Here is a 17,882-nt window from a genome sequence, read left to right on the forward strand (position 1 = left end):
GGCTGAATGAAGTGCCCGCCTTTTAGCCTCTACTGGATCCTGAAGCTATTAGTATATTGCGGCATAGTGATGTATTAAATACGCTCAAGAATAGGAACACTCCTCATTTTCTGCAATCAGGAAGCCTCGTAGGAAAGAAGGAAGGAGAAAAATGCAGAAAGACTAAATGTGACAGAGTTCTCTTTGGAAGTGTTAAGTAGAACAATATAGAGTCAGTTTAACAGATAGATCCATAATAGTTTTCTCAGTGACAGAGTAGTTATAGAGGTGTTGGAATGCTGACAATAAGTATAATTCTCCTATCCCTGGTTTTGTCTCTTCTGGGTGTGCAGTTCCTGAAACTGCAGTGGAAAAGTCGTCGATTTCCTCCTGGACCAACCCCATTTCCCATCATTGGAAGCATCTGGTGGATAAATTTTAGAGCTGATCATGGAAGCCTGAAAAAGGTATGCATTTGCAGATATGAACTAAGGACCTATTGACGCTCCTACTGATAGCTGTTGATAATATGATAATAGGGAGAACTTCACCCTGAGTGAAGATGGATCGTGGAAGTCAAATTAGATGCTTAAACAAGTTAAGCAGAATCTGCAAAAGGTCTAATTCATGTGAAAGCTAATGTGCATGCAAGTTAGAACTGAGGACAGTAGTTTTGCCTCAGAAAAGATGTAGATTTTTAAGACAGGCTTTTTGTCTTGAGAGAAAAGTGTTTCTCGTGTTTCCCATCACAGGCACATAAGTAAATTTCTTCTAAAATAAGGAGTGTCTAGAATTCAGAAGATAAGAACAGCGCACCTGCATGTCTCCTGCTGCCACAGGGTGCAAATGAGGTTGTATCCAATATGTAGCCAAAATCTTTGCTCCATTGTTTTTCTGAACTTCACAAAGGAATCCAGTGTGGTGATGTCTTCTTCAAAGTCCCAACCTCTCCTTAGGTGCTAAGTGCAACTTGCATGCTAAGGGGTACCAGGTTGCAGCTGGAGAACATTGGCTTCAGGAAGAAAGCACTTAAAAGACCTTGATGCCAAACTTTTCTGGGCGCTTGTTCATCACAAGGAGGATGAACAAGGGAGGAGAGAGATGTGCTGCTCCTTTGCGTACAGTCAGTGTCTTTGTCCTTGCTGAATGCTTGCAGGGTTGCTTGAGAGCAGTCCTCAGCACTAGACAAGGAGAAGTGGGATCTCTGTTCAGATTCCTCAGCTGACAGTATTTTCGTATGACAGGGGAAGAGGTCCTGTCATTGAATCTCTAAATCTGCAGTACTAGAAGGAGAGTGACATTTGGAATATGCAATTTCAAGAAGTTCTACTTCTTTGCTGAGGAAATGAAAGGAGAAGTAGAAAAATGTAGCTTAGAATGGGCAGGTGATCTAAGTTTCATGTGACACCTACTACAGATCTGTGAACAGTCAGGGGCATTTTCCCCATTGTTAATATCACAGAAGCAACCCAAAGCAAGCTTTAAAAAGGGAAAGAGTGTCTGCTTTGATCTATGATCTAATTCCATAGAAAAAGTGAACATAGCCTCTGCTTTTTTTATCAAGCATATTGCTGTGGAAGGGAGGATCCCAGGGAGAGCCCAGAACCCTGCTGTGGTAAACTGCCATCACAAAACAAAACCACTCTCTCTTTTCCATTCCTGAATCCCTGAGTAATGTCATACTGCAGCAAAGCAACCCATCATGTGAGCAACTGGGTTGATTTTTCTCCATGGATTTTTTTTTTTTTTGGCATTGATAAAACCTGCAGCTGGCAAAAAGGTATGGCAACATCTCTACCCTGTGGCTGGGTCACAAACCTTTCGTGGTGCTGCATGGATTCCAGGCTGTAAAGGATGGTCTGACCACCCATTCAGAAGATGTTTCCGGGCGACTACAGACAACTGTCTTCAAGCGAATGGCAAATGGAAAGGGTAAGATGTTCATATCTGTGGAAAGATTATGGAAAGCTGCACATGCTTACAAAAATTGAAAATAGCATTTAAATCTTGATGTCACACTGCTGTCCTATTTTGGTGGCTCTATAGTGCCCTGTAATAGCAAATCTTGGCATTAAAGGAAATACTGTCCATGAATTGGTGGGCCTTGGAAAAGAGGAATTCAGAACAACTGAGGAGGAACAGGTGGGGGAAAGGAGGATGGATAAGTAGTCTCTGAGAAGCATTTGCTAGGTGTCACATGTAGGTATAGATAATAGAGGCTGGGAGATTGGCTATAGACTTGCTGCAGGCGTTCTGCCCCAAACACATGGTCCCGTGACCTATTTGTTTTGTAGAATATCTGCACCTCCTCCCTTCCTTCTGCCCTTCCTTCCTGACTTTCTGTGTTTCCTCTCATGTTCTCCCTGCTGACAAGCCCTCAGTTCCCAATTCACCTATGTCTGTCTTCTCAGGGTTAAGTGATATAAGGTGATTTTGCAGTATCACTTTAAACTGTCTCCAAAGTCCCACTGTCACATGTCTTTCAGAATCTCACCAGAGTAGCAGTGCTTGTACCTAGCTAGGCCTTGCTTGTCCATTATTAGCATTGTCTAAATGTATGCCCTGATTTGAAATAGTCCATCATAGGCTTTAAATCCCCATCTTTAGCTGGAGCTTCCAGGCCTTCTCTGCAAGCTGAGGCTAAAGTAATTCATTATGCCCCCAGGAGCTGTTTGCTTACAACAAAGGCCGCTGTAGTGACTGCGTCTACAGAGGTATTGGACAAGGGCTAGCCTTTCGGGATGTCTCAAGGCACAGGAAGAGCACTGGAGCTTTAAATGTATTAGACAGACTGTAGATGCAACATGGCCTGGTTCAGAGCTGTACTTCGTATTGTGTTATCGTTTACATCAGAGACTGCTGAATTATGGTGGATAGGGAATACAGAGGGTGCTGTGTTTGAAACTGAAATGGTTGAACTTGTTTCCACCAGCCTTCTATGCAGAGGATACAAACCAGGTGCCCTTAGCCTCAAGCAGGCTTTGCTGCGCACGGACTTACAATCTGGAGAGCTTTAATATAAGTACTGGCTAATGTAAGTAGTGAAAAACGCCTTAAAGGTAGAGACAAATAAGTCTGGTGCCATTTCAGTCTGTTTGGAAGAGTCTTTAATGCTACCTTGTATCAGGGTCCTGTGGAGTAAGGTATCTAGGCTCTGAGGAGCTGCCAAAGCACTAGCAATTTGTAACAGAGGTAGCTTTGAACAGAGCCGCAGCACCAAGTTGGCAACTCTCTGCAATGTAAGTTCCTGCTTTTTGGGCTGGCTCCTTTTCTGCTAGACCAGACTCCCAAGGCAATAGGAGGAATAGTGGAGAGTTGTTCCAGACTGTGGCCAAGCAGCTGTCCTGGGGAGTAAGCTGGTTTTCCCAGGAGAACCACAGGCTTGGCTGGTGGAAGGAAGTGGTCCCCCACCAAACAGTTTATTCTGAGCTGTCTGCCAGAACAGGGTTTTGCAGCACAGGGGCCTGGAATTCCTTCTTGTCCCACAGTGTGACCTCTGGTCCTAGGAGGCTGCCTGTGGATTGACTAAAGCCTGCTCTTCCTACTCTGGTTCTTGCACAGTGGTTCTTGCCCTGGTGTCATTGGCTTTCCCAGGCAGGAGCTAGACCAGGACCAGAGCTCAGTATCTCCTGTAAGTAGTCCAGTAAAAGCAGGATCTCCTAAAATCCAGAGACTGTGTGCAGCACAGATAGCACATGCTCAGAACCAGTTATCAACTCTAGCCATTAAGAAGGTTTCTTTGAAATGCTACCAACAGGGAGATGTGATAATCTCCAAAGAGTTGGCATAAGGTTAAGAAGCACAAGCATAGGAAACCCCAAGACCTCCTCAGTGTGCTGTTGAGAAATGTCTGTTGACTGTGAGTAACCTGGTGAGAGACACCATTGTGTTTCTAGGTGGTAGAAACCTAAACATACTGTTGTTTGCTGAGGAAAGCTGTCTTTGCCACTCCTGCAGAGGTGGTGTGTGACAACATCTGCAAGGGAACACAATGTCCATAGGGGGATGTTGGCAAACATAGCTTACATTTAAGTATTAATTGTATTAGCAGATTGTACAAGATAATAAATGAGATCTTGTAAGAGATTGCATGAGCTGGGCTCTGTCTTTCTACATTAATAAGGATTTACATTCATTCCTGCTCAAAGCATGGGCAAATGAGGCAACACCAACCCACGCTGTCTTTGCAACATGTAGGAGATTGCTGGGTGGAGTTGGAGTAGTGATCACTGTTCTTGGATACTTGAGAAAGAACAGGACTAGTTTTAGAAGGCAGGTGTATGAGTCCTGAGATTTCCTTGGCCCCTTCTCAGGAGGATGTGCTAGTAAAAACTTTTAGAGAAACTGTGTGCAGATATTGTCACAGAGAAGAAATCAGAATGAGACTAAAGCTAATGTTTTATATGCTCTGACATGTGGCCTTCACAGCACGTTCTGTTTCCTTCAGCACATCAGAGAGTTCAGGTGTAAGTAAGGCTGCTGAGAAAGGACTGGAAGAACATGAGATTTTTGTAACCTCTGTATTCAGAATGTACAGTATTACCAAACTATGCATCCTTGTGCTGTTTCTTGGGAAACGGTGCAGGTACTGAAAATGTATAAGGAAATGATCTCAGCTTTTTCCAGTTTTGATAATGGTGATAAAATCTTGCAAGTTGGGAAGGCTTTTTGCAGGGGTGGGGAAAACAAAGCAGTACCTAATGTGGTTCTCTCCTTCATGAGTGATAGTGTGATGAAAATAAGATTCTTAGTGTATACATTATTTACTATTATATGAATATTAACATGATGTAAAATTGATTCTTGATGGCCAAAGGTATCCTTGTCTCAAACGGGCTCATCTGGAAACATCAGAGACGTTTTGGAATTGGAACTCTCCGAAAACTGGGAATGGGGAATAAAGGAATGGAATGTGGAATACAAACGGAAGCTCATTATCTAGTCAAGTTCTTTAGGGACACAAATGGTAAGTCATTTACAAAGTGTTTGTGAATTACATTCCTGCTTTTGTCATGTTGCACAGTCTGCATGATTCTGAGGGTAAAAGCTGACTATTTTTGCTCCAGAAAAGAATGGCTTTGGAGCATAACCATTAAAACCATTACTTAGACTGCAATAGAACCTGTATGGACAGTCAGATCTCAGCAACATGTATTTTGGTATCAGCACCAAGATCAAGATGAAGAAAAAAAAAAAAAGCAAGGCTGGGAGTTAAAGGCTTGAGGCCTTGCTGTCTTCATTTTTGAATAAAGTTTATCTGTTGTTACCTTTGCCAGTGAATTTTGGGTATTTCGGTAAAACAATATATAGAGGACATCTATTATAAAATGTCATTGTGGTCTTGCTTGCAAAACAGAGAAGACCGAAGTATTTAGTGATGAATGCTTTTCTTTGTTTGTAGGAAAAGCTGTTGACCCTTCCTTCCCAGTTGTTCATGCTGTCTCTAATGTGATCTGTGCTGTGGTTTTTGGACATCGGTTCTCCCTAGAGGATGAAACCTTCCACCAGCTGATCGAAGCATACAATTGTATAGTGGCTTTTGGGAACAGTTACTTTTACTATGTGAGCAAATGACCCATTTTATTTCTTTATTTTTAAGTAGTAAATGCAAACAGAAATTCTGACTATGAATACACAGTGGGCATGGAGTACTTGGGATCTGATGTCATTTGACTCTTGCGTTAATACTCTTTATCAGAATTTCACAGTAAAGGCAATGTGCTTAAGATGCTGAACTTTTCTATAATGGAAACGCTGTTAATATTAAGGGGAAAAGAGATGCTCTTTGTATCAAAGTACCGGAGTTTGATTTTGTGTGTGTGCATGCGCATGCATGTGTGTGTGTGCGTGCCAAGGTAGTACTACATATTAGCATTTAACCTTTAAGGTGAATAGTCTGAATCTGGGATTGGGGGAAGGCTTGAATGTGTCACGATGACATGTATTAAATGGAGTCATCCACTAGACTGTATTCTTTTGTTGGTGAATGCACAGACAGGGCAAATACAAGTAGAATATGCCGTAAACATAGCAGAGAATCAAGGGTGGAAATGGTCACCTTTCATTTGTGGTTTCTAATGCATGATCATGTTCTCAACATGATATTTCTCTTTGACACTACAGTATTCTTTCTAGAGAAATTAAGCAATAGCAATTCAGCATGAAAAATGTACGTATTGTAGCTCTGTAATGGCCTCACTCGTGTCATGTGACTGATAGCACCTGTGTCGAATGCCTGCTCCACAGATGTGTGAAGTTTTACCCGGGGTTATGAACCATATCCCAGGACCTCACCTAAAAGCATTATCTTGCTGTGATTTTGTCCGTTCTTTCATAAGGAAGGAGATCCAAAGCCACAGAGAAAGAGGCACAGTAGATGAACCACAAGATTTCATTGACTTTTATCTGGATCAGATGGCGAAAGTGAGTAATCTGTGCTGTAAGTGACACATCCTGTCATAACTGATTCCCTGTGCTTCTCCTGTGGCTGTCTGTACATAACAACACCATCACAGAGCACTACAAATTCAGTTTAAAAATTATGTTGTCTACAAATATAAACTTTGAATAGTCCTTTTTTTTTTGTTACCCTCTGGAATCCTTAGTACAGGGTGGGCAGTGGGTGGTAGGGACTACTTTTAAAAGGTGTAGGTATGTAGATGGATGTATGATTCTGATATCTTGTGTCTTATCAATGTTTGCCTTTATTATCCTTGCATTTTGTACAGAGCTTTTGTGTGGTTAGGTATACTGTATGATGATGATGATAATGTTAAAGAAAAATGATCACAGTTTCTACCCTGAAAGAGCATAAATCTTTTCATATTGTAACATGCCATAGATAGCTGAAACCAGTAAATGTGCAGGGAATGGCGCAAGGGTGAACTAAAACCACTTCAAAATGTTTAAGTGTTTTTCTGATGTGGATGATGTTAACCGTGAGGCAGTAAGTGACTCTAAAAGACAACATAACATGGCCTTAGAAACCTGACAATGTCAATAGCACATGTAATTTAACAGTATCAGTGTATTTACTTCAGAAAATCTTTCCATATATCTTTATATTATGCCAGCACTTTTATTTTCTCAGTCTTCTAGAAATACTAAAAATTGTTTAAGTCTAGTGATCACTGTGTATCTCAGTGAATAGACGCTATTATGCTGATGTATGTTCTGTGCTCTTATTTTATCTTTCTGATTGACACCTATAGACTCAAAATGTTCCCAATTCTACGTATGATGAAGACAACATGGTGCAGTCTATTTTTGACCTCTTTCTGGCAGGTTCAGAGACTACTGCCACCACTCTAAGATGGGCCCTGCTCTATATGGTGGCTTATCCTGACATCCAAGGTGAGGTGCAGACACGAACATGGATAAGTTTCAAATAGAACAACCATCTGTTACACACTTTTTTAAGATAGTACAGTTTCAAGCTTTGTTTTTAAGAAGCCAGTGAAGCTGAAAACTTCCAACCAGAGATTCTTAAATAATTTCAAGTATGCTCAGCTTCTGATACTGTATTTCGTAGCCTTCATTATTGTCAGACTGTTTCAGTACAGTCACTGTATAAAACAAGATGCAATCTGGCTGAAAACACTCAAAGTGAAATAGGAGCTGGGATTAATGAGACTTTTCTGGTATCCAAGATGTGTAACAAAAATATATGATTTGTGCTGACTGAGGCATCAATTATATTTCTGTATAATAAATATATTCATTCTAATGTATGGGAAGGTTAAATAGAGAAGGAAGATGATGTTAATGGGAAGACATGATTTAGGAAACTCTAGACAAAGGGCATAGTCGCACACTATTTTCAAATTGTTTGATGATTTGATACAGGGCTTTCAGAGGTGATGAACTGCGAAGCCAAGTACGTGCTCTCAGGACTTATTGTTAGTGGTACAAAAGAGATATCTGGTTAAGAAACTCCACCTTGTCAGCTGTGATACCTTCACCAATCCACAATGACATTTTCTTTTTGACTCTGCACCATTGCTGTGAAGACCGCACTCAGGTTTAGAGCTACACTCTAAATGCTTCTTTTTGTACTTCTGGTGCTAGAGTGCTAGAACAACAGAGCCCTGTGCACACACATACCTTTCAAATTTTAGTGATATCAAAAAACAAACAAAACTTCTTAGATTACTGACTTGTTTTTTAAACCTAAGATTTGTGCCTGAACCCTCTGAGATTGTGTGTAAACTATGTTACTTACTGAAGCATATATAACAGCCAGAAGAGATTAACAGTTGGTGATGATTAGGTAATGTTATTCTGTTCCAGTTCTCAGCATTACATGTGTGTATGAGCTTGATAACAGTGGCTCTCTTGCAACATACTGATTAGTATGCTGTCAGTTTGTATTCAGCCAAAGTAAAAATGATAACTTGAGTAACTGAATCAATATCTTAATATGGTTACTGTTTTATTTAGAGCTCACTGACCTGCCTTTAACTATAAAGCTCAATAAATCTGTTGGGCTTGTGGAAAGGTGATCTGAACATAAAACCTATAAACTAGGAAATATCAGATTATAGTCAAATCATAGATAAATAGTCGTATCTATGTTTTTAGCTGTGGTAAGTATATTTACATATTATATATATTCTATTAATGCTATAATCCAAAAAGCAAACGAAAGGTCTCCATATCATGCAAAATATAGTGTTTTTTCCATCTATAATGGACTTTTTTTGTTTCCTAGAAAAAGTCCAGAAAGAGCTGGACGCTGTGCTGGGTCCATCCCATCTAATCTGCTACGAGGATCGGAAGAAACTGCCTTATACAAATGCTGTGATTCATGAGATCATGCGCTATGGTAACATTGTTTTAATCACAATTCCTAGACAAGCAGTGAAGAACACAACTGTGTTGGGATATCAGCTTCCAAAGGTACAGCCATCCCACCTACTCCAATATGATCGTTGGTCAACTTATAGCTGTGGAAGTACTGCAAACTCTCTACATCTCTAACCTCCTCTTTCACTGAAGATGACTTAGTAGGAAACAACTTCAAACCTTAATTCAAAATACATTCCTATATGAAAATTTAATTTTTACGTATAGTTTAGAAAACAGTTCATGTTTATGCAGGTCACTAAAAAGATGCTTTAATTCCAGTGAAATTAACATATTTCAAAAGGTAACTAAAGTCAAGTTCTGAAATGATCTTCTGAGAAAGATATCTAGTAAGTTCCCTTCACCAGGACATTAGTGCTCACCTTTCTGAAGTGTTGGATCAACCATTTGTTACTTGTTAATAGCTGTGTCTGTAGGAACAGCTTTGCATTGCCCTTGAAATCTAAAAAGTGCTATTAAATGATACACATATATGTGTGAAGGTCTTTGGCTCACATTAAACTTGAAGCCAACACTTGAACTGGAAATAGTGGGCCAATGTGCAAGGCCAGAGACCTGACACTTATCAAACTGTAGTGAATAGGCATGAAATACAGTGTTGAGTCCTGCTTAGGATTGTTTTCTGAGCATACCTTGTTCCTGTGAAACTCAGTTCAAGCCAAACCATTTCAATGACTCTTGCCTTCCCCCTCCTCTCACCAACATTTAAGTGCCCCAGACTCCCACCTTCACCCTGAGATTTTTCCAGAGATGTGCCAGTCCTTCCTGGTTTGCTGCTTTACCTAGGAAGAGGCACATATTCCTCTAGAAGGAGAGAGGAAGTTGGGTTTGCAGCAACCAGAGGTAGAGACAGGCAGGTGTCTGTGGTGATGCCATTCTATCTCTTAGGGGCAGTGAGATAAACCGTTTATGTGTAGCACTCCCCTTTATTCCCTGTTTTATCAGTCCTCCTTCTCTAGCTTTGGACTGGCAAAGGCAGCTGAGCAGCAATCTCTGCACCCAGAATCCAGCATTTGGCATTTCATAAAGTTTCTTGTAGTCATGTTCTCCCTCATCTCCTTTTCCCTCCAGTTAAGGACAGACATGGGTCTTGGTGAGACCACTGGCACATAGCACTTTTCCCCTCCCATGCCCTCTGGTCATGCCTGTTTCTCATAGACAGTGAGTGAAAGTGCTTGCCAAAAGCACAATTTCATACCAATTAAACCTGTGTTCTGCATAATCTTAAGAGAGAGAACTGAACCACCAACATCTTCCTTGCAGGGTACTTTGATTATACCAAACCTAGACTCAGCTCTTTTCGACCCTAAATACTGGGAAACCCCTCACCAGTTTAACCCTGGTCATTTCTTGGACAAGGATGGAAATTTTGTGGCCAGAGAAGCCTTCTTAGCCTTTTCAGCAGGTAAGTTCATTGACAGCTAAACCCATTTCTGTGGGTTAGACTGTGAGTGTAACATGGTGGTATTTTTTGCAGAAAAGGCCAAACAGAGCATAATCCAAAACTAGGAGCACATGGTTTTCCCAGCCCACGAAAATATTTTGATTAGAAAAGAAGTTGTTTGGTAATTGTATAATCCCTTGATCTTAGATTTTTGTGAAAAAGCAGGGAAGGTAAAAGGAGTAAGGCTCTAGAATTGCCAGTAATTTGGGGATTTGAATCCTTAGCGTATGCCAGGCTATGCTGTAGTGGCTGTTCTGTGGCAGGATGCTCTGCTGGAGCTGATTTACTTTGTATAAGTAATTCTGTAGTCATTGGTGCAGGAATTTGAACCTGGATCAAATACAGCACAGATGGCTATGTCGTTTCTGGGATGCTTCTGGAGTCACTTGTTCACCGTGTGTGTGTGTGTGTGTGTGTGTGTGTGTGTGTGTGTGTGTGTGTGTGTGTGTGTGTGTGTGTGTGACACAGCTTCAACAAAAGCTATTGGGCATCATGCCCGGGTTATGAATAGCCTGGCTGTCAGAGCTCTCAGCTGGGATGTGGAACTGTCAGGTTCAGGTTCCTGGTCTAGGCTGGGCAGAACAGGAATTTGAACATTGGTTTCTCACATCCCAGCTGAATGGCCTAACCACTAAGCTTTAGAGTCTGTCATTGTTTTTCTCTGACTGGAAATTATATCCTGGATGCAAAGTTAATTGATAAATTGGGAAACATTTTTTCTTTAACTAGTTGTTTTCTCTGAAAACATCATGTAGGAAATTGTCTACTCAACTGTAAATTGTCCTCTCTATTCTGACTTTTCACTGCCATTAGTGAAGAAAAGTTATCTTGTACTTACATAAAGTGGAAGCAGGGAAGAAACCTAAAGATGCTTCCTTGTCATTCTCATTTGGTATCAAGAGACTGAAACTGAGTTCATAGTATGAGGAGGTAAAGGATGAAACTACTGAGAAGCATCTCTGGTATCTTTTTCTATAATTCCAGCTAGATCCTGCAAAGAATAATTACAGACTCCATTGTAATTGTCTAGTCAGTTCAATCTGAGAGAAAATGTCAAGTCAGCAAAGTCTTTGTTTCCTGATGAGGCTGACTGAAGCTCTTTTGAAAAGGTGAGGAACAAGTGTCCGTTACAGCCCTCTGTGGGGACTGACTGCTCTTTCCTTTCTCCCTCTGCAGGCCACCGTGTGTGTCTGGGAGAGGTGCTGGCAAGGATGGAGCTTTTCATCATCTTCTGCAACCTGTTCAAGACATTCAAGTTCACCCCCCCGGAAGGAGTTAAGGAAGTCAACACGCAGATTATCTTTGGGAGCACAATGAAACCCCATCCATATAAGATCTGTGCAGTTCTTCGCTAGGTTGCAATGTATCACAGATTTGAGGGAGAGGTGTTTCCACAGGTTTGCTAGTGTGATGATCTTTTGTGTGTCTTTTATGTTCTTCATTTCCAGCACAAATTCAGTGTGAATCTATCCCTGTCATGTCATGTGTCAAAGAAGCAGGCACTGCAAAATACTCTGGCTTCACTTTGCGTTTAAAAAATCTCTGTATGTTTTTCTGTTGTATTGTGAATGAAATAAAGATAGAAAATAATTACAGTGTCTGGTCTTACTAGAGGCTCAATACAAATCTTACTAGAGGAGAAGGAACATAAAAGCCAGGCCTTGGAAATAAGTGGGAGGCATTCTCAATTCTAGAGCAGGATATAAAAATACACTTCTGGGAGGTGCTGGCTCTGTGTGTTACCAGAGCCCTTGGGTATGTTTACACAGGGGAAGAGAGCTGTGGATGGATGCCTGAACTGGCTGTGAACCAGCTGGTTTGTCTATGTAGCCCAGAGCCATGTGGAGATGATAGCTTGAATAAGGAAGAGGTAGAGCTGCATCGGTGCAACCCTTCACTTGAGTGTGTGGCTGGTGACTCAGGCTGAAAGTGAAGGCAAACTCCTCATGTTCCCTCCGCAAGAATCCTGGCAGGGAGCCACAACACTGGTGGATCAGAGGGGACGTAAATGGTAAAGGACCAGGGGGCTGGCCTGAAAATGTTTGTTTTGCCTATATAGTTTTAGCATATTTGAAAGGCACTTCTATTAAAGAGGGAGTTCCATCAGGGAGTGGAGAAAGTTGTATTTATAATGGTGTTCAGTAGTCTAGACCAGCCATGTCTGTTTAATGATGGCTAAAAACACAATTAAGGGAACAGCCTGCAGTCTTGTGAAGTGAAGCTTGGCACTTGTAAAAGAGGGACAGGCATGACAAATTTATGTAGAATTTTGACAGGTGTGTGAGAAGCAAGCTTCCTGAGAGCTTTCTGTGAGCGCGGGAGCTCTAGGCATTTCTCAGTGTCACACAGCCTTTCAGTAGCTGAACTAATGGAGACTGTTAGCAGAGCTGCTGGAGTTCAGAGTCCTTGTACTTAAGGCATAGCAGAGGAAGGAGCTGTGCAAGATGCAGCTGGCAGAAACAGGAGCAGTGCCCAAGCAGGGTTAGCAGGTGCAGCTAGTGAAGAACAGGTGCCAGAAACCACTCACACTTTGAGATTGATTGGCCTTGTTCCCCAGGAAGATGTAAAAATCAAATTCAGAGCCAGGGCTGCCAGCAGAAGTAGCAAACACTCTGTTGCCCTACCAGTTTCCTTCCCAGGGAAAAGGCTCTGCAATTGTTATTGTAATTGCACTTCAAGGGTTAGTTATCATTGCCTTGTTTATCCACCATGTTACATGTAAACTTTGTTTGTTAAACTATTTGATTCACGTTTGTGAGGGAGATCAGTATCTGAGGTTTTAGTACTCTTTTCTTAGACTTCTTGGTTGGGGCTCAAATGGATACTTTTGTCATGACTCCCTTCAATGTGAACCTGACTCTTGCTGTTGCTACCAGTCAAGGCTCGGCAGAAGAGATGTGTAAGCTCAATGGCCCAAGCGGATCAAGCTGGTGTGGCTATCCTGCTTTCTAGTCCATATGTAGCTCTGGTATATCTGCATGATGCTGTATGGCATTAAATTGGTGCAGATTTTGTTGGGAGTGGAGGGTGAGTTGTACCCTACTGCAAAACAAGCATTCAGTTTTTCTACGACTATAAAGATGGTAAAAGTAGGTATATGAGGTGTTTTGTCTAGGTGGTGTCTGTTGTGTTGATACTCATGTCTCAAGCATCTATGTGAATATAGGATTTAGGAGAGAGTGAGTAAGACGTGAGGTTTGGGAACAGGTGCACAGGATTCATATTGCTTTAAGCCTTTTTTCAGGTGTAGACTCTTAAAAATTGTCCGGTGAAGATACAGATCCTTTAACAAATTTTATACATGTACATTGTTGAATAGCATATATGAATTTGCCTTTCTTAATCATCTTTCACCTCTTTTTTGAGGTCATCTATGGACTCACTGGGGTCTGGAGACCACAAGTGAAAACTGCTAGTCTGGGTCACATTATTTCTGCTGTCAGTAGCCAGATATTGGAATTTTATCTCCAAAATGGGAAAGTAACTCTGGTAGGCAACAGGAAGCATTGTAGGTAAAGCAAGAAACTAGCTGACACCAGAAGAGGGTTTTTGCTTGGAAGTAATCTGGTCCATTTAACTCTGTGCTTTTAAATGGGCTTCCAAATCTTCAGTCCTTTGCTCAGTCTTTTGCTCTGTAGTACTTGACTTAGTGAGAAAAACTTCAGTAAGGAATAGTTTGGGCTAGTGTCTTTGCTGGCACAACATGATGTGGCTATCTCATTCCTAATTTCTATCCCAAACAGTGTACTGAGTTTTCATATCATTGTTACTATGCCTGGTATTTTTCTACACTAAAATTCATACTTGTGATTCACAAACTGAGGTCCATATAGTTAGTACTGCTCCTAATTGCAAAGCAGCCTGCTCTTTCAGGTTGTTTGTAATGCTGAGAAATGGTCATGAAGAAAAGAAAATGTACCTCAGTTTAACAATAAACAAGGAAATATAGAGAAATCAGTGTATGAAAAATAAGAAATTGGTAGAAAGGGGAGAGGATCTTGTTTAATCAGGGGCATCTGGCAGTGAGGGATGGTGCAACTCTCTTCAACCTTTTGTGTTCCAAAAGTTAGTAATACAGTGGACACCATGTGAGATTTTTTTTCCCCAAACTCTGGCTAGCTCTGACAAGCTTTTACGTTCCTTATTAAAGGAGAGGATTGAAGAGTTTGAAAAAAATATTTATAAATGACTATAACATTTGTGGCTCGTTTGTCAGAAGCAGATTAATACTCCAGTCTGATTCTATTGTATGAGCTGACAAATAAATCTTTCTGCTTCTTCAGCCTTGTCTGGACTGAGGACCTTCTTGACCAGTGTCCTTTAGTAGAGCCTTTCTGCCAACATGGTGGTACCACATCTCCAAAAGGCATAATCTAAGCTAACAAATCTCTGTCAGCATGATTCTATCTACAAAAGGGATTTCATTAGTACAGCAATGTCAGCCCTGAGATGAACATTTTCACACCTCAGACCAATAGAGCTGGGTCAGCAAAATTCTGAGCATGGGCTTGAACTGTGCAAATCAGTGTTTGAGCACTTAGTCGTGGTGGGAGTTGTCACATGTAAACTATGTTAACTTTATTAAAGTACAATGTAGTAAGTAGTAAACGGCTTTCGTAAACCTCTAATCCAAGTTTTTTGAAAAGCTTTATAATTAACTAGACTTTAAGCTGGTCAACAAAGAGATTGAAGTTTTTGTGTACAGTCTACTGCCCCTTCCACCCCAATGCCCTGGTATTTCTGATAATATCATGGTCTTCAATAATTACTATCTTTAATTTGTGATTTAAATATAGGCTATATTGTTGCTATGTTACTATTAATTTTATTAATTTACCAATTTGTGCAGCAAGTTATGTTTCTTTTTAATCCTCTTCATTTCTGGGTTTTAAAATATTCTCAGTATTAGACATATAAAGTGATCAGAACTTTATAGCTTTGCAAGCAAGCTATTACAGCTGTAATATGGTTTTCTAGCTTTCTCACCCAATTGCTTTTTGCTTATAGAAAATTTCAAGTAAGTTTGTTCATTTTTTCTGCAGAACAAATGAGGAAAATAAACATTTTTTTGCCTATGTTAAAAACTGTTTCAAAAAATGTATTTATTCTGTTTTGTGTCTACATCATCCTTACTGATGCTTGTCCCCTCTAAGCCTGAGCCTAGTCAGTTGTAAATTAGTGTATTAATTGATAAGAATCCTTAAAACCAAGACAGAAAATAAATGCAGCTGAAATTAGCATGTATTTTTGACAATTTTCACAGTAATTACTCTATACCTCAGTTTCTCATCTTTTCTTTTTTTGTTTTTGCAAATAGCTCTGTTGCAGCCCTATCTGTATGGTTCCTGCTGTTCTTAGAAGGACTGTCTCATGCCTTGCAATTCCTGACAACACTTGCCCACCAAAATCTTCTCCAGAGGAGGACTGATCTGAGAACTGTTCTTGGAGACCGCCTATCTCATTACTGTTACCAAGATGGGGTGAGTGATCAGAACCGTATAAAATTCAAGGAGAAGGCGGCTGCATCTAGCCCAGGGAAACTTTTTGCTCACTTCCCACCATGGCCAGTCTGAGCGTCCCCTCTGTGCCAGGGGCTGTGATTCCAGCCTGAGCAAATGCGTTGCTTCTCTAGGCCTAACTTTAGGAGGAGGCACATGAGGATCCTGGTGGAGCAAATACATTGGTCTCAGGTCTGTGGAGAGACTGTGAATGTGGCTGCTCTCACTGCTTGCTTGGAGTGCAGCCCAAAGCTCAGTGTTTGGGTTAGCAGGCTCTTCATCTCTCCTCTCACCCTTTGGCAAGGCACCTGCCCTCGCTCAGACACTGAATGTGAGCAGAGCAGCATGTCCTGCCTCTGTGACGTCCCCTAGCCATGCATGTCCTACAGCCAGGCACAGAGACCCTGCATAGCACTAAGCAGCCACTTCAGGCTCATGGGAAAGGTGCTGGATACAAGCCTGGTTCCATCCCCAGTTTCTGCAGGCATCTTGCAGATGGGCTTCAGCTGTGACATGCCAAACAGGAGCACTGGGGCTGCAGGATGCTGTCTTGTGGCCCAATGCAAATGGGGGAGCTGGTGACAAGGTTGGCATCCTGTAGTGTTTTGTACACCCTAACAGCACTTACGTCTTTACCTACTGCCTGTCCAGATGGAGAAATGGAATGTAGCACGGAACAGACTCGGGGCAAATACCTTTGGGATGCTCCTCCTGTGCTTAAAGGCTTGAAGCAGTAGTTTGATGGGGCACCTGGCAGAGCAGGAGCAGGAGAAGGCAGCCACTAAGAGTTTTTCAGTTTTCTTCCAGAGCCCCCATGCTGTGCCCTCAAGCAGTGACTGGTGAGCCAATGCAAGAGGAGGGAAAAGGCTGGTCTGATGCTGGGGCGGGAACCTCTGCTCTGACCATGGACTGCCATGAAGCCCTGGTCCTAGAGACCGTTTCCCTACAAGTTATGAGTTGTGTTGGCCCTCTTGGAGAATTGAGTTTTGTTTGCATGCTTCTGCTGCCCCATTTCTGTTCAGCTTTAGGCGTTCACCCCCTCAGAATTTTTGACTGGTGTCTAAAGGGATGTGTTTCCCTAGACTCTTTCTTCAGGGTGGGGTGGCAAGGAAGTGGACAGGGAGAATGTCCTGACAACCTGTCATTAGACTGGGAGGGCAAGTTTCCTCTCTGAACAGCTGCTTTCAGTCCTTGCCTGGCAGACAGCTTAGCTGCTAAGTACTTTGTGGGTGGGAGGTGGAGATTGTTCCTAGGACAGAATTTGGGGCAAGGAACATAGGTAATGGGGTGCAGACAACCTGCTATGAGGCTGGTAGGGCACAGGTTACTCTGCGCAGTGTGTTTCAGTCAAAAGCCTAAGCACAGGACAAACAGATCCTTTTTTTCTGAGAGCTGTAAGAAAGTGGGGAGAGGAGAATGGGCCAGGAGCTCTCTTTTCATGGGGAGAGGGAAAATGAGGATTCACTGGCAAGAGGATACCTTTCTGTTCTGCAGGGCTGTCAGCTGGCTCTACCCCCTGCTTCCCCAGGCATTATCAATTTTCACTCCTGGGAGCTGTGGCAAATACTTAACAGGGGCCTTGTCAGACTTCCTTCTCCCCCCTCCTCCAGCACCATCGCATAATGATGAGGAAAGGAAATAAATCCCCTTTAACCTCTTTTCCTGAAGGCATGGCAAAGCGGTTGCAGCTGCCTTTCCAAAGGCAAGTAGTTCATGTCTCAGCTTGTGAGGTGCAATCGCAGACACATGGCAAAGGTATGTGGAAAAGGCAGAGGCACCTAGAGGGCCAGGGGACATGCTGAGCAGCCAACAAGGCTTCCTCAGAAGGATGGGGGCCAGGTGCTGCTACCAGTGGACAAGGCAGGTGAGCCTCGGGGGCCATGAAGACATTCACACCCCTTCTCCCAATGAGGCATGTGGAATCCGTTGCTTTTTGGTTTTGCTTTGTTTCAGTTGCTGCATATCAAAAAATGCACAGTAATAAACTGCTCTTTTTAAATTCTTAACTCAAAGGTCTGTAGGTTTGGCATGTGAGCAGCTGAACCATCTAGGTGACTTCCTGGGATTTCAAGTGCTGCCGTTCAAGCCACGTAAAC

The 17,882-nt window shown here is 42.0% G+C and overlaps 1 protein-coding gene across 1 annotated transcript; it reads left to right on the forward strand.

Moving 5' to 3' along the window:
• Positions 1-275: 275 nt before the first annotated feature.
• Positions 276-11,855, forward strand: LOC106483782 (cytochrome P450 2J6-like). The gene is made up of 9 exons (XM_013941797.2): positions 276-446; positions 1,749-1,911; positions 4,796-4,945; positions 5,381-5,541; positions 6,226-6,402; positions 7,191-7,332; positions 8,690-8,877; positions 10,108-10,249; positions 11,465-11,855. Exons 1-9 carry the CDS (start codon positions 276-278, stop codon positions 11,641-11,643), a joined length of 1,473 nt encoding a protein of 490 aa, XP_013797251.2. The 3' UTR covers positions 11,644-11,855.
• Positions 11,856-17,882: the final 6,027 nt, after the last annotated feature.

The sequence above is a fragment of the Apteryx mantelli genome, chromosome 9, assembly GCF_036417845.1.
Source record: "Apteryx mantelli isolate bAptMan1 chromosome 9, bAptMan1.hap1, whole genome shotgun sequence".
Classification (NCBI taxonomy): Eukaryota; Metazoa; Chordata; class Aves; order Apterygiformes; family Apterygidae; genus Apteryx; species Apteryx mantelli.

Coding starts and splice junctions, on each gene's coding strand:
- LOC106483782 (XM_013941797.2), top strand. CDS start 276: ATGCTGACAATAAGTATAATTCTCCTATCCCTGGTTTTGTCTCTTCTG. Junction 1,912..4,795: donor GCGAATGGCAAATGGAAAGG/GTAAGATGTTCA, acceptor TGATGGCCAAAG/GTATCCTTGTCTCAAACGGG. Junction 4,946..5,380: donor GTTCTTTAGGGACACAAATG/GTAAGTCATTTA, acceptor CTTTGTTTGTAG/GAAAAGCTGTTGACCCTTCC.